This window comes from Stomoxys calcitrans, chromosome 2 (genome assembly GCF_963082655.1).
Source record: "Stomoxys calcitrans chromosome 2, idStoCalc2.1, whole genome shotgun sequence".
Classification (NCBI taxonomy): Eukaryota; Metazoa; Arthropoda; class Insecta; order Diptera; family Muscidae; genus Stomoxys; species Stomoxys calcitrans.
In genome coordinates this window covers 133,701,720-133,729,464 of record NC_081553.1, presented here as the reverse complement: position 1 = coordinate 133,729,464, position 27,745 = coordinate 133,701,720, and the positions used below count along the sequence as shown (strand labels likewise).

Sequence of the window (27,745 nt, the reverse complement as noted above, 5' to 3'; positions counted from 1 at the left end):
GGTACGTGCAACCGGCTGCCATGGGATTACCTGATTGGTAATTTGTTAAAATAGATTTATCCTCTATGTACTTTTCTATTTAATGCCCCAATACATATTCAAGAATTTTTTCAAACGTCATTGATGTACATCGATCGGAATTTTTTACATTTTTGTGTTTTTTCAATCTTTTTTATCGGTGTGATCATAGTTATCCGGGGATATTCCACCAATTAATGAATCATTTACTATATTCAGTATCATATTTCCAATTAAGTGCCAGTTGTCCAATATCATCTAGGGGGTTATATTTCCAAAATCTGATTTATTTTTATACCCACCACCGAAGGATGGGGGAATATTCATTTTGTCATTCCGTTTGCAACACATCGAAATATCCATTTCCGACCCTATAAAGTATATATATTCTTGATCAGCGTAAAAATCTAAGACGATCTAGACATGTCCGTCCGTCTGTCCGTCTGTCTGTTGAAATCACGCTACAGTCTTCAAAAATTGAGATATTGAGCTGAAACTTTGCACAGATTCTTTTTTTGTCCATAAGCAGGTTAAGTTCGAAGATGGGCCAAATCGGACTATATCTAGATATAGCCCCCATATCGACCGATCCTCCGATTTAGGGTCTTAGACCCATAAAAGCCACATTTATTATCCGATTTTGCTGAAATTTGGGACAGTGAGTTGTCTTAGGCCCTTCGACATCCTTCGCTAATTTGGCTCAGATCGGTCCAGTTTTGGATATAGCGGCCATATAGACCGATCCTCCGATTTTGGGTCTTAGACCCATAAAAGCCACATTTATTATCCGATTTTGCTGAAATTTGGGACAGTGAGTTGCCTTAGGCCCTTCGACATCCTTCGCCAATTTGGCCTAGATCGGTCCAGTTTTGGATATAGCTGCCATATAGGCCGATCCTCCGATTTAGGGTCGTAGACCAATAAAAGCCACATTTATTATCCGATTTTGCTGAAATTTGGGACAGTGAGTTGACTTACGCCCTTCGATATCCTTCCCCAATTTGGCCCAGATTGGTCCAGTTTTGGATATAGCTGCCATATAGACCGATCCTCCGATTTAGGGTCTTAGACCCATAAAAGCCACATTTATTATCCGATTTTGCTGAAATTTAGGACAGTGAGTTGTCTTACGCCCTTCGACATCCTTCGCCAATTTGGCCCAGATCGGTCCAGTTTTGGATATAGCTGCCATATAGACCGATCCTCCGATTTAGGGTCTTAGACCCATAAAAGTCACATTTATTATCCGATTTTGCTGAAATTTGGGACAGTGAGTTGTCTTAGGCCTTTCGACATCCTTTGTCAATTCGGTTCAGATTTGGATATAGCTGCCATATAGACCGATCTCTCGATTTAAGGTTTTGAGCCCACAAAAGGCGCATTTATTGTCCGATGTCGCCGAATTTTGGGACAGTGAGTTGTGATAAAACTTTCGATATAACTTCCGTGTCGTTTATGGTTCAGAGCGGTTTATTTTTGGATACAGCTACTAAAAAGAGCAAAGTTTTGTTTTACACAATTGAACAATGACTTGTACTTATTAGTATTTGGTCCAAATTGGAACATATTTCTAAAGGGTGATTTTTTTGAGGTTAGGATTTTCATGCATTAGTATTTGACAGATCACGTGGGATTTCAGACATGGTGTCAAAGAGAAAGATGCTCAGTATGCTTTGACATTTCATCATGAATAGACTTACTAACGAGCAACGCTTGCAAATCATTGAATTTTATTACCAAATTCAGTGTTCGGTTCGAAATGTGTTCATTCACCGTAACGTTGCGTCCAACAGCATCTTTGAAAAAATACGGTCCAATGATTCCACCAGCGTACAAACCACACCAAACAGTGCATTTTTCGGGATGCATGGGCAGTTCTTGAACGGCTTCTTGTTGCTCTTCACTCCAAATGCGGCAATTTTGCTTATTTGCGTAGCCATTCAACCAGAAATGAGCCTCATCGCTGAACGGTGAATGAACACATTTCGAACCGAACACTGATTTTGGTAATAAAATTCAATGATTTGCAAGCGTTGCTCGTTAGTAAGTCTATTCATGATGAAATGTCAAAGCATACTGAGCATCTTTCTCTTTGACACCATGTCTGAAATCCCACGTGATCTGTCAAATACTAATGCATGAAAATCCTAACCTCAAAAAATCACCCTTTATATAGCTGCTAGGGGTTATAAGGTATACATTTTTCCCCGGATTTGACGAAAGGTGGTTTATATATATACCCGAGGTGGTGGGTATCCAAAGTTCAGCCCGGCCGAACTTAACGCCTTTTTACTTATTTAAGTTTATTACGATTTTCTTAAGTTCTACGGCGTTTGTTGCACGGAATTTAACTATTTTTCGGAATGCTATATATTATTAATATATTGCATATCTGGTATTGACCTTCTTATCACACTAACACTATCTACGAAGTACTTATTAAAATAACTACTAGTTGACATGTATTTCCCATTCCTATATCAGAAAATATCACAGTTTGTATCACTCTTCGATTTTTCTTCAATACGAGCATTTTTATCTTTGCCCTCATGTCCTTTTAGTCTCTTACATAGATAGTTTGATCATTCGTGAACTTAAATTTGGCGTTCCTTATTACCATTATCTATTTGTTCCTTAAAGCACTATATTTCCGCCATGATTCATACTGAGTTCTGCCGTACATTATCATTTTATCCTGCTTCATAATTCTCAATTCATGCGTAAACCATTGCTCACTTATTCGGTTTTCATTAATTTGTATGTCTTTAGGGAATTTTTATACCCTCCACCATAGGATGGGGGTATACTAATTTCGTCATTCTGTTTGTAACTACTCGAAATATTCATCTGAGACCCCATAAAGTATATCCATATCCGTCCGTCTGTCTGTCGAAAGCACGCTAACTTCCGAAGGAGTAAAGCTAGCCGCTTGAAATTTTGCACAAATACTTCTTATAAGTGTAGGTCGGTTGGGATGTAAATGGGCCATATCGGTCCATATTTCGATAAAGCTGCCATATAAACCGATCTTGGGTCTTGACTTCTTGAGCCTCTAGAGGGTGCAATTCTTATCCGATTGGTATGAAATTGTGCACGATGTGTTTTGTTATGATATCCAACAACTATGCCAAGTATAGTTCAAGTCGGTACATAACTTGATATAGCTGCCATATAAACCGATATTGGGTCTTGACTTCTTGAGCCTCTAGAGAGCGCAATTCTCCTCCAACTTGACTGAAATTTTGCACGTGTTTTGATATCACTTCCAACAACTGTGCTAAGTATGGTCAAAATCGGTTTATAGCCTGATATAGCTGCCATATATACCGATCTTGGGGCTTGACTTCTTGAGCTTTTAGAAGGCGCAATTCTTATCCGATTTGACTGTAATTTTGTATGAGGTGTTTTATTATAACTTTCAACAACTGTGCTCAGTTTGGCCAAAATCGATTCATAACCTTATATAGCTGCTATATAAACCGATCTTGGGTCTTGACCTTTTGAGCTTTTAGAAGGCGCAATTCTTATCCGATTTGACTGAAATTTTGCACGTGGTGTTTTGGTATCACTTCCAACATTTGTGTGAAGAAGGGTCAAATCGGTCCATAACCTGACATATGTGCCATATAAACCGATCTTGGATTTAGACTTCTTGAGCTGCTAGAGGGCGCTATAATCATCCGATTTGGCTAAAATTTTGCGTGAGGTGTTTTAATATGACTTCCAAAAACTGTGATGAGTATGGCGCAAATCGGTACATAACCTGATATAGCTGCAATATAAATCGATCTGGTATCTTGACTTCTTGAGCCTCTAGAGAGAGCAATTCTCATCCGATTTAGCACAAATTCTTATCCGAATGGGCTGAAATATTACACGATGTTCTGCATTCAATTCATTTCTGGTCCGAATCGAACTATAACTGGTTTATTGTTGCCAAAGAGCATTCATTTATATCTTCATACTCTAATATTGCACTTAGTCCGTTTTGAAAGTTCATCGGGTTATGTTTAAACCGCTTTTCAGTTTTTTTATTGCACTCAGTTTTCTCCTTATCATAATCCATACATATATCTATATGATATATATGATTGAGACATTAAAAGGGGTATTAATGATCAATGTAAATGTGCTTTAAGTTGATTTATTTACGAATGAAAACATAAAATAAATCAACTCTAGCACGCAGATTTTTTAGCGTAAATATTGGCCAATAGATGGCTCTTCTTAGAAAAAATTAATATAAAGACGTCCACTACAATTGGTCCTTTTCACCATTGAAAAAAAAATTAATAGGGTTTGATAAGATCATCACAATATTTCTATTTATACGCATTTATCAGAAGAATATACTAATTGCACAACATTTGGCCTATAAGCATCCCGTTAAGAAATATTAAGCAATTTCTATGCTATCAATGAGTATTGTACTATAACGAGGAGATACCAGTAAGTACAGTAATTAAAATCGGGAATTTAGGCTGAGATCAACTTAGAAACGTTGCTCACTCAACTATTCTGTTTAATCTAAAACGACAGGTTATAAAATCCCCCTCCAAATGTTCTTTTGTTGCGCCTACTTGGTTTTTATCCCAGGTGATCGGGATTATGGAAATGTTTATCAGCCATAATTGAGTTAAATTTGTACTTACCTTCAATATTTTTACCCAGTGTTTCCAAGTCCATAGGCCTTTTGATGATTGTATAGTAGTCTTTGACTTGCTTTTTATTGACAGGCTTAAGAAAAGGCCAGCTTTCCTGCATTGTTTTAATTTTGCTATGAAGCTTTTCGAAAATGAACGATAAAGCCACTTGGTCATCATCATCCAGCAATGGATTTATTGCCTTTTCCAGACGCATGAGCTTGTCCTCCTTTTCCGCAAGTAAGTCACCACAATGTTTATACATACGCTGAGCAGCAACGGTAAAGGAGCTATTGGCTCCATTATATAGGGTAGAGTTTTCGACTATTTGATTCAAATCAGCTAAGAATCCTTCTCGATTATGATATCGTTTTTGTCGAATGTTATCGCGCATTGTTTGCAAATCCATGGGTTTGGTTACAATACGATAATAATCGGGAACCATCTACCGAAAGACAAATGCAATAGGAACATGCTTATGAAAACTCAATTGTATTGCACCGAGCGTAAATAGCTTACCTTGGCATTGACGGGAAACATGAAAGGTGTCACATCTGGCATTGTTCTTAAAATATTTAGGATTTCTTCTAAAATGCTAGATAAAACAACAACAGGGTCTGTACGCCTACGGTTAGCAGTCTTATTGTGTCGTTGCAAGTAATCGCAGTGTATGTCGCTAGCTTTACGTTTCTTTTTGCCCATCACATCCTTGGGAACCTTGAGGAAAAGACCTTTCTTGTTTCGGCCCATCATAGTATCATCGTGGCGTTTAAGAATCTTGCTACTCAATGTCACTTTAGTGCCATCCACATGAACTGATTCGTCTTCATCACAATTTACTTCTCGCTCGGGTTCTTCTTCAGGTTCATCCATAGCTGATGAATTCATAGACGAGGAATTAGGAGGACCCTGAGTTCCTGTATACAAGGGGCACGCTTTATTCGTACGCATATGACCGACCTGCCCGCAGGCTCCACATTTCAGCTTTAAGTCGGGTTTAAGTTTAAACTTCTTCCTAGAAGGACTAACTTCCTTGTGGCTTGTGTCGCGTTCTTTGTGTGACGAGCTTTGAGATGTTTTCGGGTCGCCTAGGGATGTGGGCATACCACCGGGCTGTAGCTTCTGATTTTGTGCCATTTGTGCCAGGCGCTCCCTTTCTTGGTTACGTTTTATACGTCGCAATTGCTCTTGTATTCTTCTTTTTTCGCGTTTCATTTCTTCTTTTTGCTGCTCGTCCAGAGTTGCAAATTGTTTAATGAACTGATCATCCTTGGTCGTCCTTATTTTGACATAGGCATCGATGACAGGCTGCCGCCTTACTGTCTCCACTCTGGTAAATTCTTTGCCTTCTGCATCTTTAAATGTTCTCGTAATTTTCAATATACGGCCTTGATTGTGCTGCAACTGTTGTTGACTATCACCAGCTCCCTCTTTATTTTTATCACCCTTCTGTTTATTGCCTTCTTCGTCTTCCATTATTTTCTTTAGTAATTCTTGTCTCTCCTGTTCCTCCCTCTCAAGAGTGAGTTGGGTGGAGGTTTTCTTATTGGACAGCATATTTTCCAAATTTTTACCCAATTCTTCCAAGTCTGATTCTTCAGAAGCAGATGATTCGTCCTCATCGGTTGAAAGTACCTCCGAACTGGCCAATACACGATTTTGCAAGTCGAAAATGCGTTGACACTCTTCCTTGTATCGTTCTTGATGTTCAGCTATTGAGAAACGATTTCCTCTGGAGAATTTATCCATTCCCTGTTCACCAGCTTTAGCCTTTTCTGTGGACAACGTTCGCACAACATCAATTACTTCCCAACGAGAGAGTTTTTTGATTTCTTCTTCCGGAACTTTGAATTTGCGCAACAGTTCTTTGGCACGTTGTAAAGGCAAACGACGCAAATCAGCGTCTGTACCTGTAACCGTACGTTTTGGTTGTGATTCCTGCTCTTCTTTTGTTTGCTAAGAAAAGAAAAAAAAACACCGAATGATTGTGTAATTTGATTTTTGTTTGACTTTGTTTGCTTACCGTAGGCTTATTTGGTACCCTGACGTACGAAAAGCCCTCGCCACAACCAGTCGGATCGGCAGGTCCTGTAAGTTGTAGCAGACATTTGCCACGCATTGCTTGAATATATGCCCTGTAATTCAAGAAGGGAAACATTATTTTTCATGGGGTATAAAAGCAGCGAATGTCCAAACCTCGTGGTGTTCCAGGGAGCTACCTTAACTTCGTCATCTAGCTTTAATTGAGATTCCTCGTCATCATCTTCTTGCGGTGCAAATATGAATTTTTCTCCATAGCCGGCATCCTGGAAAAGTCGTTGTTTGATTAAGAAGCCAGATACTTATGATTTTTTACCTTCAAACGTTGTTCAGCTGCTATCATACTAAAGTAGGCGCAACACTGTTCCGGGGAAACCATCGAACGAATTTCCTCCTCAGAGGGTAAGCGGAATTCTGGTTTGATAACCCACCAATTCGAGTCCATGCCTGTGCGTTTGAAATCTGCACACTGCTTCAGTCTTTTACGTATACTGCTCTCCGAGTGGGCGGGGAAGGCACGTTTGATATCGTCCATACGTATACGACGCGGATTATCTTTGCTTTTCCAAAAAAGACGATAGATAAAGACTTGCAAAAAGTCTCTCGTAAAATTGTTTGCCCTCTTTGAATTCGGACCAGGCACTTCGTACAAAGGACACTCTTGACCAACTGTAAAGATGGCGTTAAACTCTCGAATGAAATAATTGTTGCGTGTTCGAATAACAATAAAGTCGGTTATGTTTACATTGTGCGGATAAATTGGAGCCCGATACATATTGTTCTCCAGGGCCTGTATGCATTGACCGGGGTGTAGTATACCCAAAAAGGGGCTTGTGTGGGCAATGGCCGTTTCGCCGTATTTTAAATCTTGCGGGCCATTGTCTTTTGTGGCCTTGCGTTTATAATAGTTTTTAATTTTGGAGCACATGCCAACCTGGTTCATCAGGGGAGGATGTTCTTCACAAAATTCGGCCAAGATGATATCACCATCTTTGCCACTTAAATCTTCAGGATTGCGCATAAAGAAGACATCGCCACCACCAGATGCTATACGTTCAGCATCACGTTGTTTAGCCCTTTTCATGATATGCTTAAGTAAAGGTAGTACCGGATGTGCTATAGCTTGTGATAACGGACCATACGAATATTTTTTTAGAGCGGGTCGGTGGAAAGCTCGCAACTTCATGGGGCCCATGTGCGTTGGAACAAATGGCGACCTAAGCTCAACGACAGGTGTAGAGTGTTGTATCAGACTACCACCGCCTACCTTAAGCCGCAAAGTAGGCTCGGTCTTGGGCATATAATAGCTGTCGTTGGATATATTAAATGGATCTCTGTCGGGACTTTTGGGGGGTGGTGGCGGTGCATCTTCGGCCAAAACATTTATTACACCGGCCTTTCCAAGTAGAATTTTAGATTTTTTAACATGAGGATGAGGTATTTTAATCTTCGGAGGTGGCCCGGTATTTTTATTTATCTTCGAAGGGTCTATATCATCCGGAATGCCTAAAATTATATTTTCATCATTCGGATCCAATGTTAGCACTTTAGGTTTTGGTATTTTGACCATCTCCTCGGCATCCCAAATTATTTCGTCCTCCCATTTACTATAGATTAGTTCCTCATTTTCCACTGGAAAGATGCTATACCATGTATCGTCCACTGCTTCCACGGGCTTGGGTGGTAAACTAGAATAATAGAAGTAAATATTGAGCAATGCCCACAAATGAACTCAAACATACTTACTTCTGGTTAGCCTTTTGTTTGCTGGAAGAACCGCCACTTGAGGTTGACATTTTACTTGTTGTTGCTCCCGTCACTGGCAAGGCCTTACCGGCTGGTGTAAAAGCTCTGGAACCACTCGAAGGTAGCCAACCGGCGGCATTTGTTTTCGAATTGAGTTTTTGTAAAACTTTTGCCTTTATCTCATTACCATCCCACACAACTTCGTCCTCCCAGTGCAATTGGGAGACCATAAGGAACGCGTCTTCTGCTACGGGTGCTTCCTCCTCTGTCTTTTTTGGTTCTTCTTTTTTCGCATGCTGCTGTGATTTTAAGTTTTTCGGCTCTTGTTTGACTTTAAATCCGTAATTGAAGCCATCTCCAGAATCAGGGACATCCAACATATCGTACCAAATTTGTGCTGGTCCATAACGCCAGTCAGCAATTTTTGGTTTATTTTCGCTATTTTCTCCACTATCCGGAACTTGCTTAACGTCTTCATCATTATATATACTTAAAAGCTTATCCTCGTCGTCCGACACACATTGTGACGGCATGGGATCGGGTCCGAAATGTAAGCCAAACCCCTTCTTGCGTGGTTCTTCCGAATCGCTAGTGGAATCCGATCCCGGGTTATGAAGTGTTTTATGGTCGCGAGATTGTTTACGCTTTCGTCGTCGTTTTTTAACATGCCGCCAAATTTGTGGGAGACTTGATGGTTTTCCGGGCCCAAACAAGCGAGAAAATCTCAAAACTTTGTCAGGTCTAAAATCGGGAAACAACTCTCGTACATCAACATTTGCATATTTTGATGGCAGCATGTCAGCCAATGGAGTATCTAGTTTACGTTCAGCGGCTGTAAATATGAGATTAAAGCGAAAATGTATTGCCCTTTATCCTAGATTGTATTGAGATAGAGATAGCTTGGTATACTATATATATATGGCCTTACTGGTTTTGTATTTGGGAACTAAAGTCTACCGAAGAATTATTACGTTTATAAACAAAATGTACTCACATTTCTCCGACTTGATGTCTGAATCCATGCCACTATCTGATCCGCTTTGCTTGGACTGACCCTCCTGTGTACTGTTTGTTTGAGTTCTGACAGGAGTGCTTGGCGGGGGCATTAATTCTTTATCATCCTTTGAAGTACATGATATACTTTGGACTTTTGTAGCAGGTATAGCATCTTCTAAATCTTCCAACATATTCAGTTCTTCGGATTTAATAGCCTCCATGGTTTGTATTTCAGAGGGTGGAGTTTTGGGGCAGTCCTCCGACAACTCGGTTATATCTGAGTAATCGACTGCATTATCATCCTTTATAATTTCACCACTGTCATCTTCTTGGTTGAGCTTAGAATCCAAAAGACCTGATTTTAAAGCATCAAAATCACTCATAGGCTTGGGCTCGTCTTCGCCTTCATCATCGGCATCTTCGGCTTCGATTACTTCATTCAGCATGGAATGAAGACCCATTCTAAAAATGAAGTAGACACACATGAAAACATTTTCAGAACTTGATGAAAACAAAATTTCACCACAAAATAGAATCATTAGTTAAACTTTGTTATTATACAACAAAATAATTGTAGCAACAACCGCTAAGGAAGCGAGAAAACTTTGTATAAGCTCAATTGTTGGGATAATTTTGTTGCCATCTTTATTATTATTCCTCAGCTAATACACATTTCGGTTTTATGTAAGCTCTCTAGTAAACCAGTCACTGAGAAATAATCAATAAGTTTGGCTTCCGGTAACACTTCAAGACTTACTTTGCCAATGAACCTAAATGTTCTTTTATTTCGGGATCAAAGGCACCCACCGCATCATCATCCATAAGTTTCCCCTCAGAGTCGATATTACCGAAAAGGAAATCAATGCCCACAAATCCACCTCCACCACCTCCGATCGAACCATCATCGTCACTGTCCGAATCCATTTCGCTTAGTAAATTATTAACTCTTTTGGGGAAGCAGGTGTACTGAATAAGAAAAATCTAACGTTGTTCCTGTGTTCACGTCGGCCAATGCTGCTGAAGTTTCTGGCCAAAGTTCTTTTTTGTGCCAAGGAAAATGTAAATTGTTTATTTTTTAACTTATTGGAGGCAGGAAATATGGAAATATCCTTTCAAAAAGAAAGTAGTTTGTGGCTCCTGTAAATTTTACACAGTCGGTCAATTTATACAAAATGCTAATCAGCTGAGTAATTTTATATTGTGAAACCAAATATCGGATAACTGGTTAAAGCAGTAAACAACATGGGATGTGCACATTAAAAGACGGATTGTACAATAAGACGTTTAAAAAAATATCCTTTTAGCACGTATGCATTGAAATTTTTATGATCTGGATTTAACCAAATCCAAAAACAAACCCTGTCCGTTTACACTGCGTTTTTGGGGATTTAAGTGATATACACAAGCGTACATGCGTATACATGAATGTGCATATCACACACAACCATACACAATTCTTGAATGCAGTTGAATGTTTTGCTACTATTATCGATTATTCAGCCAAAAAATCGAGTTTATTTGGGGTCTAAAAATAAATCCTGCAAAACTGGATTTTTTTATATGGTAAAACCTGCAAAAAACACAGGATTTAGCAATTAATTCTCGAAAAGGTCATAGATCCGGAATTTTTGGCGACATTAAACGCATTTTTATGTATGGTACTATGTTCGTTTTTAACCGTGGAAACACCATATTTTCGCGAAACTACACAAAAAACAATGATAAAATAACATTTTTATTAAAGTTTTACCATAACTAATGAGGGAATGTCCTACTGAATAAAATCAGCAAGTTGTTTTGCTTCTTAATATTGGGTTGCCCAAAAAGTAATTGCGGATTTTGTCATATAGTCGGCGTTGGCAAATTTTTTCACAGCTTGTGACTCTGTAATTGCATTCTTTCTTCTGTCAGTTATCAGCTGTTGCTTTTAGCTTGCTTTAGATAAAAAGTGTGAAAAAAGTATATTTGATTAAAGTTCATTCTAAGTTTTATAAAAAATGCATTTACTTTCTTTTAAAAAATCCGCAATTACTTTTTGGGCAACCCAATATATTATATAAAAAAAAGTAATCGGCGAAATATATTGCGAAAAGTGGATATAGTACCAGCCTTTCTCATTCTCCGGTAATACTCGTAGTTTATTGTCTTGATAATCTTCTGGTTAAAGGAATTTGGTTTTCTGAATATATGCTCATTGCTTATCATAACCATAACCGGCAATTGGGTGCCGGTTACCTGTGTTTTGTTTACCGATACCTGTATAATATAACGGTGTGTTCGGTACTTATACAGTAACAATTTGCCAATAAAAATTTTGCAAAACAGTAAGAAACTTCTGCGGGAGAAAAACAAAACAACCAGAAGAAGACTTCCCGTAAGAAATTGTACAACTTCTTGGGCACGCGAACACTCTTATTGATGATTGATGCGTAATGTTGCCATATCTTCTAAATTACCTTAAAAGTGAACGAGAAACCAAATTTGTTAAAAGAAGGTTTATTCATTGCATAATTACCAGGTTGTGTACCGTTACAACTGAGTACAATTTTTTTCTCGCGAAGTGCACTATCTGTCAACTATTGGGGTGCCCAAAAAGTAATTGCGGATTTTTCATATAGTCGGCGTTGACAAATTCTTTCACAGCTTGTGACTCTGTAATTGCATTCTTTCTTCTGTCAGTTATCAGCTGTTACTTTTAGCTTGCTTTAGAAAAAAAGTGTAAAAAAAGTATATTTGATTAAAGTTCATTCTAAGCTTTATTAAAAATGCATTTTCTTTCTTTTAAAAAATCCGCAATTACTTTTTGGGCAACCTTATAGTTTTGGTTGTGTGTGTGTATTATAGTTAAGAACCATATACACACAAACAACGAAAAATGGCACGACCTAGTAACATACACAAATTCATAGTTGCTCTAATCACGGATTTTGACAGAAAGTGTACTCAATATTTTGTTGTTGGGCAACTGCCACTACCTGTAAATGAATATATAAATTAATGCTCTGGTTATTAATCTACCATTAGACCATAAGGCATGTCATATGTAATTTCAAAAACAGCAACTCTGAAAGTTGTACACATCGCGTGATACGTATGAAAATTTTAATATGGCAAATGGGTTTTGGAATAAATATGCAACTTTAAATCAAGCTTTTATTTCATCCAACATACATATAGATACATGTCTATAAAAGAAAGTACAATACATATGACAATACATGCCGATTAGAGCGTGGCCTTTTCGTATTCGACGTACATAAGACAAGTCTTATGTATACAGAAAGTGACAGCTCACTTTTACGAACGAACTTTATTAGATTAGAGCGTGGCCTTTTCGTATTCGACGTACATACGACAATTATTATGTATACAGAAAGTGACAGCTCACATGATATGTCTTATCGTCTAATGGCAGCTTTATTTGCTCACCAAGTCAATTTGGGTCTTAAAGTGAGTGGAACTAACTATTTATAGTTTTTGTGACCAATAACCCAAGCCGGACATATTTGCTGACCTTTGCAATAAAGAGTTTAGATGAGATTAGAACGGATTTCATATCCAATTTTGAGGCCAATGGCAATATGGGGTTCAAATCAATGATATATAGATATGTATATGAGAATAGAGCACGTTGCTGATATATTTTCCGGGCTTAGTGTTTGGGGTACCACCCCAATCCTAAAACACCCTTAAATTGGCCATATTTACCGACCAAGCCAATGTGGAGCTTAAATGAAAGGTATGGGGATAGGGCAAGAATTGATATCCACTTTCGGGACCAATTTTCTGGGGGTCTACCCCTTTCCCAAAATTCCCCAACAAACAGCAATTTTTTACTGACCATTGCAATATGGGGCTCAAATAAAGGTATTTGGGAGTAGAATACGAATTTGATATCCAAATGTAGGACCATGTATTTAGGGCATCACCCCTTTCCCAAAATTTTTCGACCATGCCAATATGTGGCTCAAATGAAAGGTATTTGAGATTAGAAAACGAATTTGATATCCAATTTTGGGGCCATGTGTTTTGTGGGATGCCTCATTGTGCAAATTCCTCAATGGCAAGATGGGGTTTAAATAAATGGTATTTAAGAGAAGAGCACGATGCTGATATTTTTTCTGGGCCAAGTGTCTGGGGGACCACCTCACCCCCGAAAACACCCCTAAATCGGACATCATGAGAATATCGGGCTGAAGTAAAGTATTTTAAGAATGGAGTACATCTTACATCAAACTTAAATTCGTAGACTAATAAAGATCATATGGGATTCAGATAAAGGCACTTATATTGTTAAACAGTTAGTCAAGCGATATACTATTGGGTTGCCCAAAAAGTAATTGCGGATTTTTTAAAAGGAAGTAAATGCATTTTTAATAAAACTTAGAATGAACTTTAATCAAATATACTTTTTTTCTAAAGCAAGCTAAAAGTAACAGCTGATAACTGACAGAAGAAAGAATGCAATTACAGAGTCACAAGCTGTGAAAAAATTTGTCAACGCCGACTATATGAAAAATCCGCAATTACTTTTTGGGCAACCCAATATTTTCGTAGCATGGTATTTCACTAAAAGCTCTTTAATTGTCGAAAATAAATATTCAAAGGAAAATTTTGTTCCATATAAAGTAAAAGGCGCAGCGGACCGGGCCCGGTTCAGCTAGTTTGTAGGTGGTTTGATATAAAATGTGTCAATTTTGCATTTAAAACTTTTCTTAATGCCTCCCCTTTATGAAAGTTTACAAAAACTTGTAAATGTTATGCAAAAGTCGACTTTTTGATAAAGTCGAATAGAATAGAAAGCATTAAACAATGGTCTAAAGCTGGACAATATCCTGCAATGGAATTGCAATTTATGAATATGTTGGTATTTGATTAGTTTTATTTTTTATTTCCTTATCCTTTATTTCCTTATAAAATATATCTTTAAAAATATTGTGGCCACCGTAGCTCAGAGGTTAGCATATCCGCCTTTCACGTTAAGAGCCTGGGTTCAAATCACGGTAAGAATACCAGAAAAAATTCTCATCGGTTGTTTTCTCCTTCTACTGGCGACACGAGGTATTTACTTTATCTAATCGGCTGTGAAAACTTTCTTACTAGAGTCCTGTCGGTCTGCGGCAAGACGTCTGGTCTAGGCAATAAAAATGAGGTCTTCTAACATTGAGCTTAAACTTGTACCGGATAGAACCAAAATGTACAGAAGTTTAACATGACTGATCTCACAAATGTTGCCAGTATTAATGAGAACATAATCACCGCTGAATAAAAATCCAAGGAATGCAATTTACCTTATATTTTATGGCGTCAAATAAACGATTGAAAAAAACGGCAAAGGCGTCATAAAACTTTAAAAATTTCCTTTTTTATAATTTGGGATTTTTAGGTAAATTTAAAATTCAATTTCAAATTAATAAATTTGGATGGAATAAAACTATTGCAAAAGTCAAATTTAAAAAATGTCACTCTTTGATATGGTATATTTTCAACTATTTATTTATTTTTTCTATAATTCCGAAATGTTTCGTTGCTTAGCTCTTCCACATATGAAATTTGATAAGACATTAAAACACAAGACATGTTGTCTTCCGTATGTTACCAATTTGTCTTTGTCTTAGGTTCACCACATTCGACGATTGAACGCGTCAATAATGTGCAGCTTAGCGACACGACAAATGGATGGACCACTTAGTGAGGTCCAATATCTTAAATTTTAATAAAAAATTGACTTTTGTCTAAGTGTTTTTTAATTTAAGCAATGAAGATGCAAACATTTCTTACTAATATCAATGTCATTTTTACTTTTAATCAAAGTCATGTGGTCTCTTTCAATATTTAGGTAATTTCTTTATATTAAAGTTAATATACTGCGATATAACGCACCTCAAATTTAGCTCAAAGGTATGCATCCTTATGTCAAGGACGAGATGTTAAAGATTACACATACTATTTTTAACGTTAATAAATCTTTATGTTTAAGCTCCAAGCTAGGTTTTAAAAATTAGAGGCATTTACTTGACATTTAGGACAAAATCAGTTGTCAGTATTACGAAAAAAAAAAATCTTTTATATTAGAACAATTTTTTTTCAGTGCATAAAAATCATTATTATTTTCGCGATTAATTTTTATATCTACCAACATAGGATGGGGGGTATATTGACTTAGTTATTTCGTTTGTAACACCTTGAAATATTGATCTGCGACTCCATAAAGTATACACTCAAAAAAGTGAATCACAAATGAATGGAAATTGACCTAATTGGTAGTAAAATTGACCATAATTTGGCGCTTAAGATTTTTTTGTCCCGTTTGGTATACGCAAATCCTTATTTTAGGTATATGCGAGTGATCTAAAATCTAGTTGAAATTTTCAAGAAGTTGGGATATCTGAACTCAATTTCAGCATGTTTCGAACATAACATAAGAATAATTTTTATGCATTTTAATGCCAATTTCATACATCTTTGTTGTGCGATAAACCTTAATTTATTACATATAAAGGCCGGTACTATATTCGGTTTTCGCGTTAAAACCCCATGTAAAAAACAAGTAAAAAGCGTTAAGTTCGGCCGGGCCGAACTTTGGAGACCCACCACCTCGGGTATATATGTAAACCACCTTTCATCAAAATTCGGTGAAAATTTCATACCTTATGTCCCATAGCAGTTATATCAAAATAGGTTCCGATTTGGACCAAATACTAATAAGTACAGTTGCTATGTCTAAAAATAAACCGATCTGAACCATACATCGAAAAGCCTAACATAAGTCACTGTGTCAAATTTTAGTGAAATCGGATTATAAATGCGCCTTTTTATGGGGCCAAGACTTTAAATCGAGATATCGGTCTACATGGCAGCTATATCCAAATTTGGACCGATTTGGGCCAAGTTGCAGAAACATGTCGAAGAGCCTAACACAAAGCACTGTCCCAAATTTCAGCGAAATCGGACAATAAATGCCCCTTTTATGGGCCCAAAACCTTAAATCGAAAGATCGGTCTATATGACAGCTATATTCAAATCTGGACCGATCTGGGCAAAAATGAAGAAAGACGTCGAAGAGCCTAACTTAACTCACTGTCTCAAATTTCAGCGACATCGGACAATAAATGCGTCTTTTATGGCCCCAAAACCTTAAACCTAGATATCGGTCTATATGGCAGCTATATCCAAATCTGGACCGATCTGTGCGATATTGCATAAGTATGTCAAGGGGCTTAACTTAACTCACTGTCCTGAATTTCGGCAACATCGGACAATAAATGAGCATTTTATGGGATCAAAACCTTATATCGAGAGATCGGTCTATATGGCAGCTATATCCAAATCTAAACCGATCTGGGCCAAATTGACGAAGAATGTCGAAGGGCCTAACGCAACTCATTGTCCCAAACTTCAGCAAAATCGGATAATAAATGTGGCTTTTAAGGGACCCCAAATCGGCGGATCAGTCTATATGGGGGCTATATCAAGATATAGTCCGATATAGCCCATCTTCGAACTTTACCTGCTTATGGAAAAAAAAGAACCTGTGCAAAATTTCAGCTCAATATCTCTATTTTTAAAGATTGTAGCGTGATTTCAACAGACAGACGAACGGACGGACATGTCTAGATCGTTTTAACTGGGTCTTTGTTAGTGTTAGTGATGTTGTTCACATGTACTCTGGTTGGAAAAAAAATAAACTGTTTGTATAAATAAAAATAAACTGTTTGCATAAATAAGAAAGTATTTTTTTAATATAAGTAAATATACTCGAAAGAAAAAAGTTGTTCTTTCACAACATGCAACTCAATCAATCTGTACGAAATTATACGGTTTGTGAAAGAATGTGTTACGCTTTTGGTCTTGCAGTTACAACAACAATATTTGGATAAAAGTGTAAGATACTGACAAAGGCTTTTGGGAAAGTTGTGCCTAACTAACTTATAACTGTGAAAATACTACAAAATCTAATTATTTTTACAAATAAATTCTGCACTTGTCTCTTTTTAAATTGTTTTGTATTTCATTATACATTACGAAGGGGTGGGTTTTAATTGAAATTACAAAAACATACATGAATTTCAGTACGACCCATACACTCACATTTGTGTGTACACACATGCTCGTAAGCAGCTGATAAATTGTTTGATGCCATATTTTTTTATATGTAAATGGCAACATTTTGGCCAAAGAATCCCAAAAAAATCAACCTTGTCAAACCACCGAAAGAACGATTTTCGGAAATTTTCCTTAAAAAAGAACGTAGTACCAGCCTTAAAATTGGAAATAGTGATGTATTTCTTAGAAAATTTTCTCTTTTTCCAGTGTTATGAAAATTTATTTCAACGTAAGAGGCACTATATTAAATGTTAGATTTTAATTGCACTAGGAAGTAGAAAAAACAACTTTCCATGAATGCTTTACCCAAAGCTTATATAAAGTGTTTACAAATCGGTAGTTGAAAACTTCTGTTTTCTGAAATATTTAATAGTTTATTTGGATTTAATTGTTTTACATGTATTTACACATTTAAATAGAGCTTAGTTTAGTTCTTACCTAAAATTGACATTTTTTTATTGCAAAAAAGCCACGGTACTTGTGCTTTTAAGAATATTACCCGGAGTTTTATTACCTACCTAGAATATCTAAAACGAAATAAGAAAATGAATGAAAATAAAATTAAACAAAACAAAATTAAATAAAATGAAAAAAAAATAATTGTTTAATAAATAAACTAATAAAAAATAAATACAAAAGTAAATAAATAAATAAAACAAACAAACACAAATAAATAAAAAACAACGAATAAATAGAAAATAATAAAAATAATTGATACACTAATAAACAAATGCATAGAACAATATATAAATGAATTAAATAAATAAATATATAAGTAAATTAATAAAAACTAAATAAATGATAAGAATTAAAAAATGGGGTTAGGTCTCTATTGGCAAAGACCTATCTTGTTCCTGACATTCTCTACGGCTGAGAGTTGTTTGCTAATTGCGACTCCGTAAGTAGACGTAAGCTAAACACCTTTTTTAATAGCGTTACTCGTTATGTATTTGGCTTGAGACGGCGCGATTCCATCTCTGAATACTCTTTATCCCTGTATGGCGTCTCCTTACAGCACTTGTTGTACCTGAGATCGCTTACTTTCCTGCATAAACTGATCTACACGCTGGCACCACAATATCTGTATGGATTTATTGATTTCGCCAGATCTATTAGAGGTAAAAAAATCATTCCCAAAATGTATCGGAGGCTTGTTTTTGAATGGCATATGTTCATATTCGCTGTACGTCTCTGGAACTCACTTCCTAAAGATCTGCAATTACTCAGTAACTCGGCAACATTTAAAACAAGACTTTGGAAACATTTTACTGCATTAAGTTGATGAATGTTAAGACTCATTTATATATTTATTTTTATTCTTTTATACTTACCTTAATTTCTTTTTTTTCAGACCAACTAAGTTCATTAATTCCTCTTTAATTGATAAATTCATGTTTGTTTTTTTTTCTTTTAAATTCAAATCTACAAAGCCACAAATGTTAGTTTTTTCCGTTAGTAAGTTATTCATTCAAAATCTGTGATGTATTGTATAGCTATAGGTTCTTAGTTTTAAGTGTTTACTATGTACAATTGTTGGAGATATTACCCGCACTTTAATTATAAGAATTTTATATTCTTGTTGTGCAGGTGTAAATAAAAATTACAAATTACAAAAACAAATATAATAGAACTTATTCGTTATAATTGATGTTTTTTCATAAAAGACGCTATGAAAATTTGGTACGAACGGCCATCAAGGCTGTGAATTTTATAAATACAAAATGCTATTCGTTAGTAAATTCAATTTCATTTCACTTAATTCATATTTTAAAAATTAACATGACTTGACTATGTTTTTACCTCTTTTTTTCTGCATGTGGCTTTTTTCTCTCCGCTGTAACGATACGCACCCGAACTCGTAACAAATCCAACTGACTTAGCCATCCATTAACATGAATAAAAGAAAATAATTGCCTACCCGATATTTACATCCTGTAAAGGAGTATATGTTTTTGAATTTTTTTTCCATACAAAATTTTAGTGGTTGTTATAGACTACAATATAAGATGTAGTTTTCCTTACCGGAAGTATTTTTTAACGTGATTTTAATTTTTTTTAACTGGTTGTAAAGAAAATTTTTAGGAAATTTACATATCCACTTTAAGTATATGAACTAATTGCAATTTCTTTGGTAATAGGATATGTTCCCATAGTTTATTAAATTTTCATAACAAGAAAAATTTTCATAAAGCGTAATCAAATTTTTATACTATCTTTTGGTAAATTTTTTATTACCTAATACGATACGTTTTTTTTCAGTGAATATATTCTTGATCGTCTTGACATTCTGAGTCGATCTAACCGTGTCCGTCAGTCTGACGAAATCACGATAGCGGTCGAACGCGAAAAGCTCGCCGCTTCAAATTTTGGTCAGCTTATTCTTATTGAATATAAATCGATCTCCCCATTCGACTTTTTGAGCCCCTAGAAGCCGCAATTGAATCCGATTGTAACCGCAAGTAATGTTGTATTACGACTTCCAACAATCGTGCCAAGTATGGTCGGAATCGGTCCATAACCTGATATAGCTCCCATATTAACCAAACTCCCGATTTGACTTCTTGAGCCTCTAGAAGCTGCAAATGTAATCCGATTTAGCTGAAATTTCGCACGTAGTGTAGTATTACAACTGCCAACAATCGTGCCAAGAATGGTCGGAATCGGTCCATAATCTGATATAGCTCCCATATAATCCGATCTCCCCACTTGATTTCTTGGGCCTCTGGAAGCCGCAATTGTAATCCGATTTAACTGAAAATTTGCACGTAGTGTTTTGTTGCGAGTTGTAAAAATCGGGCTAAGTATGGTCTAAATAGGTTTATACTTTAAATTTTCGCCTGATTTGGTAGAAATTTGGTATGTATAAATTTTTGGCAGAATCCATGGTGGTGGGTTCCCAAGATTCGCCCGGCCGAACTTAGCATGTATTTATTTGTTTTTAATAACTTACTGATTTCATTCAGTATGACATTCTCTCATTACCTATGGTAAAATTTTAAAATAATGAATTATGTTATCATTGAGATTGTATAGTGCATCAAAAAAAATCGGATTTTCCGCTGTGAATTATGAACATAGTACCAGCCCTAAGTAAGAACTGTACCCGAATATAAGCCTATTTTCTCGTTTTGGGTTTGGACGACACCCCTGATAATTTTATGGTTTTTTACGAAAACAACCTGACAGCACCGGCTATATTGCGCTAGACCGCCTTCAAATGTCTTAACAATCCAGAAGTGCAGTTTATAAGGTCTCAAATCATCATTTTGAGACGATTCAAATGAAGTAACGGAGTAAGTATACACCCATCCTATAATAAAATAAATAAACGAATAAAGTTAATAATAGATTAACAAACAAATAATAATTGCCTACGTCAATATAATTCAAATTTTGGAAAATGTAACAAGTAGTCTAATTCTTACATAAAAATTTTCTATAACTTTTATAATCATGCAAATTAGAGTTTCAAAACACACACACACACACATTTTAATTTCTATCAATAGAGGTGACGATCAGATTTCAAGTGCAAATCAAACAAGAGTACATATTTCGTTTAGTTTTGAGCTAACATCATTTTATTTGAGAGTGGGTGTTAAATGTTTCTTAAGAGCACTATAAATAGGATATAAATTAATACGTTTTAGGGGAGATTTAACTTGAAGGGGCTTTAAGACAAGGCGGCTATAAGACTTGCATATGTAGTAAGTAAGTACGAGTGTGTGAGCAATTGAATTTGGCAACACTTGTTTCCCACAGAGTAAACACCGAAGTGACAATATGAACAAATTAAGCCGTACTTGATATGCATATGACACCATCTATCTTCCGAATGGCTGTATGTCTGTCTGTCGGCCAATCGAAGTTCAACACTCAATTCGCACGCTTGTGGCTGTTGCCATTGTTTCGCTGCTCTGCTTAGCGATCAATCCGGTAAACCTACACTAACCCGTTTGGTGGCCGAACTGCGAATATTGCGGCGAGGCGCTGCTGTTGGTTTTTGAGATGTGGGCGACAGCGTAGCATCATTTTCAGCTATAATTGCACCATCATGAAAACAAAGGCTACTGCGCAGATGTTTACGAGGTTTGTTTACTTCGTTTGTAGCTGCACTGGTAGCGGCTGGTGCATTTCGTGAGGGATTTGCAGGAGAACGACTCTTTGTTGCTGGGCCAGGCGAGGGAGATGCATTGCGTCGCCTTTGAACTTCGTTGTTCAATTTATTCGACACTCTATTAATGCGCGATTTGGTGCTATTGCCACCGCTTCCGCTGTACTTGTTGTTCATTGCTTCGTCATTATCTTCACATGGTGAATCAACTTCGTAAAGTTCTGTCCTTCTGTATTCAGTGTGACGTTGAGTATTTCCGTGATGTGTGCGTTCTCTTGTGGGCGATTCTCGGTTGCGTTGATGGCTTACATGGGTTTCGTCATCGTCGTAATCATCACGATAGTATTGGTGCTTCCTCGGGGGTGATGATTGTATGCGCACCGTCTTCATCCTGGATCCGATATCCTCCTCATAGTCATCGGTTTCTAATTTGGCTCGTCTATTCCTATAACTAGTGTCGTTATTTGCAGAGCGGTATTGTGGTTCTTCATCATACTCATCATACTTTCGATTAAAATAGTGACGGTCTTCATGATCTTCCAATTCCCTATCGAAGCTCTTGTGGCCACGATCTTTCTTTAATACTGAGTTATTGGGTTTGTGATACGTTTCTTGATCACTGGCATATCTGGAATGTGCACTCCTTCTGGCAATGTCCTGTTCCTTGTGATCCCGCTCATCTTCATATGGCTCCTCATATCTAGGTCTGGCGGAGGATGTGTGCGGGCTTATATTGATTCTTTGATACATATCCTGCCTGTTATTACCGCCTCTCGAAGATGTTTTATTAACATTTACTTCCTTTATAGGCCGTGGTCGTTCCAAAGTTTGTACGTCTCTATTGTTGACTTTTGGAATTTCCTTTTCTTCGCTTAAACTGCGGACATCTCGTTTTATTTGGAGCTTTGGGCTGTTTTTCGTGTTTCGCTCCATTTCTCGTTTGTCGTTCATATCCATTTTGGGTTTTCTCAAATTATTCCGATTTGAGCTGACAGTGTCGTTCTCATTTACATAGTCGTAGAATTCGATTTTAGACATGTAGGCCTGTTTCCTTTTGGCCGCGGTGTAGGCTTCATCCACTATGGTCTCAGGCAGTTGTAGTTTGGTGGCAGTTGGCTTTTCGGTTAACTCGGCTCTTCTCGGTCCCCTGGATCTGGGCAAAGTTCTTCTGGAATCCGTAGAATCGTTGTCATTGAGATTATCATAAAACTGTATGGAAGATTGAGAAAATTCTTTTGTAAATCTCTTTCTGGTATCCACATCATTGTCTCCAATGGACATTTGTTTGCCATATGAAGGTTTGGCGCTCTCCTGTAACTGAACACTGTTGCGACGCCTGAGTCGGGTTTCAACGGCCGACTCCACTTTCGAGTCATCAGGCCAAAAGAAATGCGATTGCAAACGATTAGGTACCGCCTCGCCCCCACCTCTTTCTATCATTTTGGGCGGCAGGCCCGTAAAGAATTTCCCATTTAACATTTTATTGGTGAGCTTGTCCGAGTTATGCTTTGACCGCGATCAGACGCGTCTGGTTCGTTTGAAATGGCAAGACCTACTAAATCCAGTTGGTTGTTTGTTCTCATTCAAAGGCCGTGTTGTTTGTTCGAAAGAAAAATGTCGCTGTTTTTGCCATTGGCATAGTAGGCGTTCCAAGCAAAGCAAATGATCTTTTGGTAGCAGCAACAACAGCGGCTGATATAATCATGGAACAGTAGAACAAAACAGACTAAAGTAATTTTCACATGGTGTTTATTGGCATGATGAAAGAGTACAATTTATATGAAGCGAAGCTCGATTTTCTAACCACTGTCGCGAAATCGAAGTGGTTAGGGACATTTAGAATGCTTAGGTTATGAGGGTTAAAACCTTGCTTTATCATTTTTTCCATCAAGAATGTTTAAAAAACTGTAAAAATGCGAAGATTTTACAAGATATAGATAGTAAAAGTCTAAAATATAAAAATGTTGTCGTACCGTCTTTTGGTGTTTTCTAAATAGCCTTGCCAATAAGATTTTACTCGAATCCAAAGACGGCGAGAAAAAGTGCGAAGCCCCAGGATAACTGGGTGCACAATTTAGAGACCATGTACAATGAATTGAAATTTTTATGGAATTTTTAAAAGAAACAATGAAGCAGCAGCCAATGTAAGATATTAAACTAGAATCGAACTTATCTAAGATCAAAAGTTTCAATTTTGACAAAATCTGGACACTTTGGCTGCGAATAGAAAGCGAGACGCCAACTACCCGGATCGACTTCGCCACCTCCAACAGAAACTCAAAATTATTCACAAATGTTGTTTTTTAAGACTTAACTGAGCTTGACCATTAGTACATAATTAGTGCAGATTGTCTTTGAACCCAAACTCCATATAAAATGTAATGTAATAAATGTGGGTTATGACGAAAATATCTTTGCATGGTTCTGGCTTTGAACCAACCAGAAAACGGTAAATTTTCTGTGATTTAACTAGCAAAACAAACCAAATTTTCCATGAACATTCCATTAAAGAACAGGGAATACTTCTCTCATATCATATCGAGTCTGAACGGAGTGACGCATAGCGACACCACTTGGCAGAGAAGTTTTACTATGGCAGGATACCTCATCAATGTAGCCAGCATTAATAAGGCGAAAACCACTGATAAAAAATGTTCTGATATTGGCATCCAGGCGTTCGGCGTCATTCTAAACTCTACGACGCGGTGGGGAAGGACATCTTAGGGCCCACAAAGCCGAGCGGTTTTATATGAGAGTTATATTCAATCTCAATAAAAGTTGCTCTATATGACTTTAAGAAATTACATCTGGGGATTGGTGAGAAAATGGTGACTTCCAGGTACGCCAGGCAGCTTTATTGATAGCATAGTTCTATATGGAAGATACATCTATGCATGTGTCGGTTTCGTCTATTGAGAACTTCAATCGACCTACACAATGAAAAATAACTTTGTATTCTTAGTAGAAAAATAAAATGAAAAATAAACAAGTAAAAAAGGGTTAAGTTCGGCCGGGCCGAACTTTTGATACCCATCACCTCGGATATATATGTAAACCACCTTTCGCCAAAATCCGGTCAAAAATGCATACCTTATGCCCAATAGCAGCTATATTGAAATAGGTTTCGATTCGAACCAAATACTAATGACTACAAGTCATTGTTCAATTGTGTATAACAAAATATTGATCTTTATATCTAAAAATAAACCGATTGAACCATATACGACCAACATTAGTCACTGTGTCAAATTTCAGGGAAATCGGATTATAAATACGCCTATTATTGGGTCAAGACTTTGAATCGAGATATCGGTCTATATGGCAGCTATATCCAAATCTGGACCGATCTGAGCCAAATTGACGTAGAATGTCTAAGAGCCTAACACAACTCATTGTCCCGAATTTCGGCGACATCGGACAATAAATGCGCCTTTTATGGGCCCAAAACCTTAAATCGAAAGATCGGTCTATATGGCAGCTATATCCAAATCTGGACCGATGGACCAAATTGAATAAGAATGTCGAAGGGCCTAACAAAACTCATTGTCCCAAATTTCGGCGACACCGGACAATAAATGCGCCTTTTATGGGCCCAAAACCTTAAATCGAGAGATCGGTCTATATGGCAGCTTTATCCAAATCTGGACCGATCTGAGCCAAATTGATGGAGGATTTCGAAGGGTCTAATACAACTTACTGTCTCAAATTTCAGCAAAATCGGATAATAAATGTGGATTTTTTGGGCCTAAGACCCTAAATCGTCGGATCGGTCTATATGGGAGCTATATGAAGATATAGTCCGATATAGCACATCATCGAACGTAACCTGCTTATGACAAAAAAATAATCTATGCAAAGTTTCAGCTCAATATCTCTATTTTTAAAGACTGTTGCGTGATTTCAACAGACAGACGGACGGACATGGCTAGATCGTCTTAGTTTTTTACGCTGATCAAGAATATACAATATATACTTTATAGGGTCGGAAATGGATATTTCGATGTGTTGCAAACGGAATGACAAAATAAATAAATCCCCATCCTTCGGTGGTTGGTATAAAAATAAACATACATTGAGGAATTGGAAGAGCAAAAGTCGGACGGTGCCGACTGTATAATACCCTACACATACCCTGTAAGTACAATGTGGGAGCTATATCCAATTCCGAACCAATTTGGTTGGACCTCTGCAGATGTTTTCAAATAGGTTATTAATCAATCCGTATCAAATTTCCAGCAAATATGCTCAAACTGTTATAACTGTTATAACGGTTCACAAATGACAGCTTTATTGCAAATTACCCAGAATCTGACGAACATATATATAGGAGCTATGTCTAATTCTAAACCGATTTCGAGCAAACTTCTCATGTAATGTCGTAGTCGTCGAGGAAAGCGTTGGGCAAAATTTTGGTAAGATTGGTTAAACAATGCGCTTGCAGTGGCTCTTGAAGTGAAAATTGGGCGATATTTCAATTCAATTCAAAGAAATTTACAAGTAATGTAGAGAATCAAGATAAAATCCTTCCTGCCGAGAGAATTCGAGAGAATCGGTTAATAAATGACCATTTTATTGCAATAGTACCTCAAATCGGACATAAATATATATATATATATATATATATATATATATATATATATAACAGAATGAAATCCAAATCGATTTCGAGCAAACTTTATGGACATTGTGGAAGTCGTCAAGGAAATGTATGTATGGTGAATGTATGCGCTTGCAGTGGCTTTGGGAGTGAAAATCGGGTTATATATATATATATATATATATATATATATATATATATATATATATATATATATATATATATATATATATATATATATATATATATATATAAGCCGTCCCCACCCTAAACTCCCTTTAAACACCCATATTGGCCGATAATGGCAATATGGGACTCAAATGAAAATTATTCGTGAGTAAAATGCGAATATGGTATTAAAATGTGGGTCAAATTATGCCATTCTCCAAAAACCCCGCAAATACAGGCAAACAGACCGCGCATACAATATGGGACCCAAATGAAAGGTTTTTAAAAGTAGAGCACGAAACTGATATCTATTTTCAGGATCCAGTATCTGGGTGGCGCCCCACACCTAAAACACCCAAAAAGTCTGACATATTTATCGATCTTGGCAATATGGGACTTAAAAGAATAACAGCTTTATAAGAAACATGGACCGATAGGCCCATTTACAACCTACACTAATTGGAATTATTGCTTCGAAAGTTAGCGTGCTTTGGACTGACCGATAGACCACTTTGAATGCAAAGATGATCGAGAATATATATACTCTGTTGGGGTGGAGGTCGTAATAAAAATTGGAACATATAGATTAAATTAATTCAAACGATTCTTTTGCATGAAAACATAATAAATAATCAATTAATATGATCCAAAAAGGATATAAGTTAAGAAGGAAAGAAAAGCGTGCTAAGTTCGGCAGTGTTGAATCTTATATACCCTCTACCACGAATCGCATTTGTCATGCCCGGTATTCATTTCAGTTACATCGGATATGAATTGCGCTTTCTAAAGACTCAAGAAATATAATCGGGAGATCTATATGAAGACATGGACCGATATAGATCATTTACAATCCCAACCGGCCTACACTAATAGGAAGTAAAAATACAAAATTTGGCTAAGAACATTGCATTAAGAGCAGAGGCAAACTTCTCACATATTATTGGGTTTTGTCCATTCCAAATTTAAAATTGATGACAAGTAAGAACGTGCTAATTGCGGCGGGGCCAAATCTTATATACCCTCCAACATGGATCGCATTTGTCGAGTTCTATTCGCGGTATCCCTTTTTGGGCAAACAAAGAATATTGAATAAGAACTGTTATGCTATTGGAGCTATATCAAGTTTAGTCCGATTCGGGCCAAAAATGAATGCTGAACATTGTAGAAGTCATTGTGTAATATTTCAGTTCATTTGGATAAGAATTGCGCCTTGTAGGGGTTCAAGAAGCAAAATCGGGAGATAGGTTTATATGTATCAAGCTATTGATCGATTTAGACCATATTGGACACCCATATTGGAGGCTCAAGAAGTCAATA

At 36.9% G+C, this 27,745-nt stretch overlaps 2 protein-coding genes across 4 annotated transcripts in view; both read right to left on the bottom strand.

Moving 5' to 3' along the window:
- LOC106096080 (transcription initiation factor TFIID subunit 1) overlaps window positions 1–14,869 on the bottom strand; it is a 34,491-nt gene extending 19,622 nt beyond the window's left edge. For 2 of the 3 annotated variants that reach the window (XM_013263630.2, XM_013263631.2), the window contains exons 1-8: window positions 10,201–10,605; window positions 9,442–9,905; window positions 8,448–9,279; window positions 7,018–8,389; window positions 6,858–6,967; window positions 6,685–6,796; window positions 5,181–6,617; window positions 4,671–5,106 (exon numbers count right to left, since the gene is read on the bottom strand). In XM_013263630.2, the coding sequence (XP_013119084.1) occupies window positions 4,671–5,106; window positions 5,181–6,617; window positions 6,685–6,796; window positions 6,858–6,967; window positions 7,018–8,389; window positions 8,448–9,279; window positions 9,442–9,905; window positions 10,201–10,367 (4,930 nt within the window). In that variant the 5' untranslated portion in view covers window positions 10,368–10,605. Of the gene's footprint in view, window positions 1–4,670; window positions 5,107–5,180; window positions 6,618–6,684; window positions 6,797–6,857; window positions 6,968–7,017; window positions 8,390–8,447; window positions 9,280–9,441; window positions 9,906–10,200; window positions 10,606–14,734 lie in introns of those variants that run through there. The other variant, XM_013263632.2, reaches the window with a different exon arrangement.
- A 6,233-nt stretch (window positions 14,870–21,102) lies between these two features.
- LOC106096088 (uncharacterized) lies at window positions 21,103–23,217 on the bottom strand. Its single transcript, XM_013263647.2, has one exon. The coding sequence runs from the start codon at window positions 23,140–23,142 to the stop codon at window positions 21,478–21,480; it is 1,665 nt and encodes a 554-aa protein (XP_013119101.2). The 5' UTR covers window positions 23,143–23,217; the 3' UTR covers window positions 21,103–21,477.
- Between the last annotated feature and the right edge of the window lie 4,528 nt (window positions 23,218–27,745).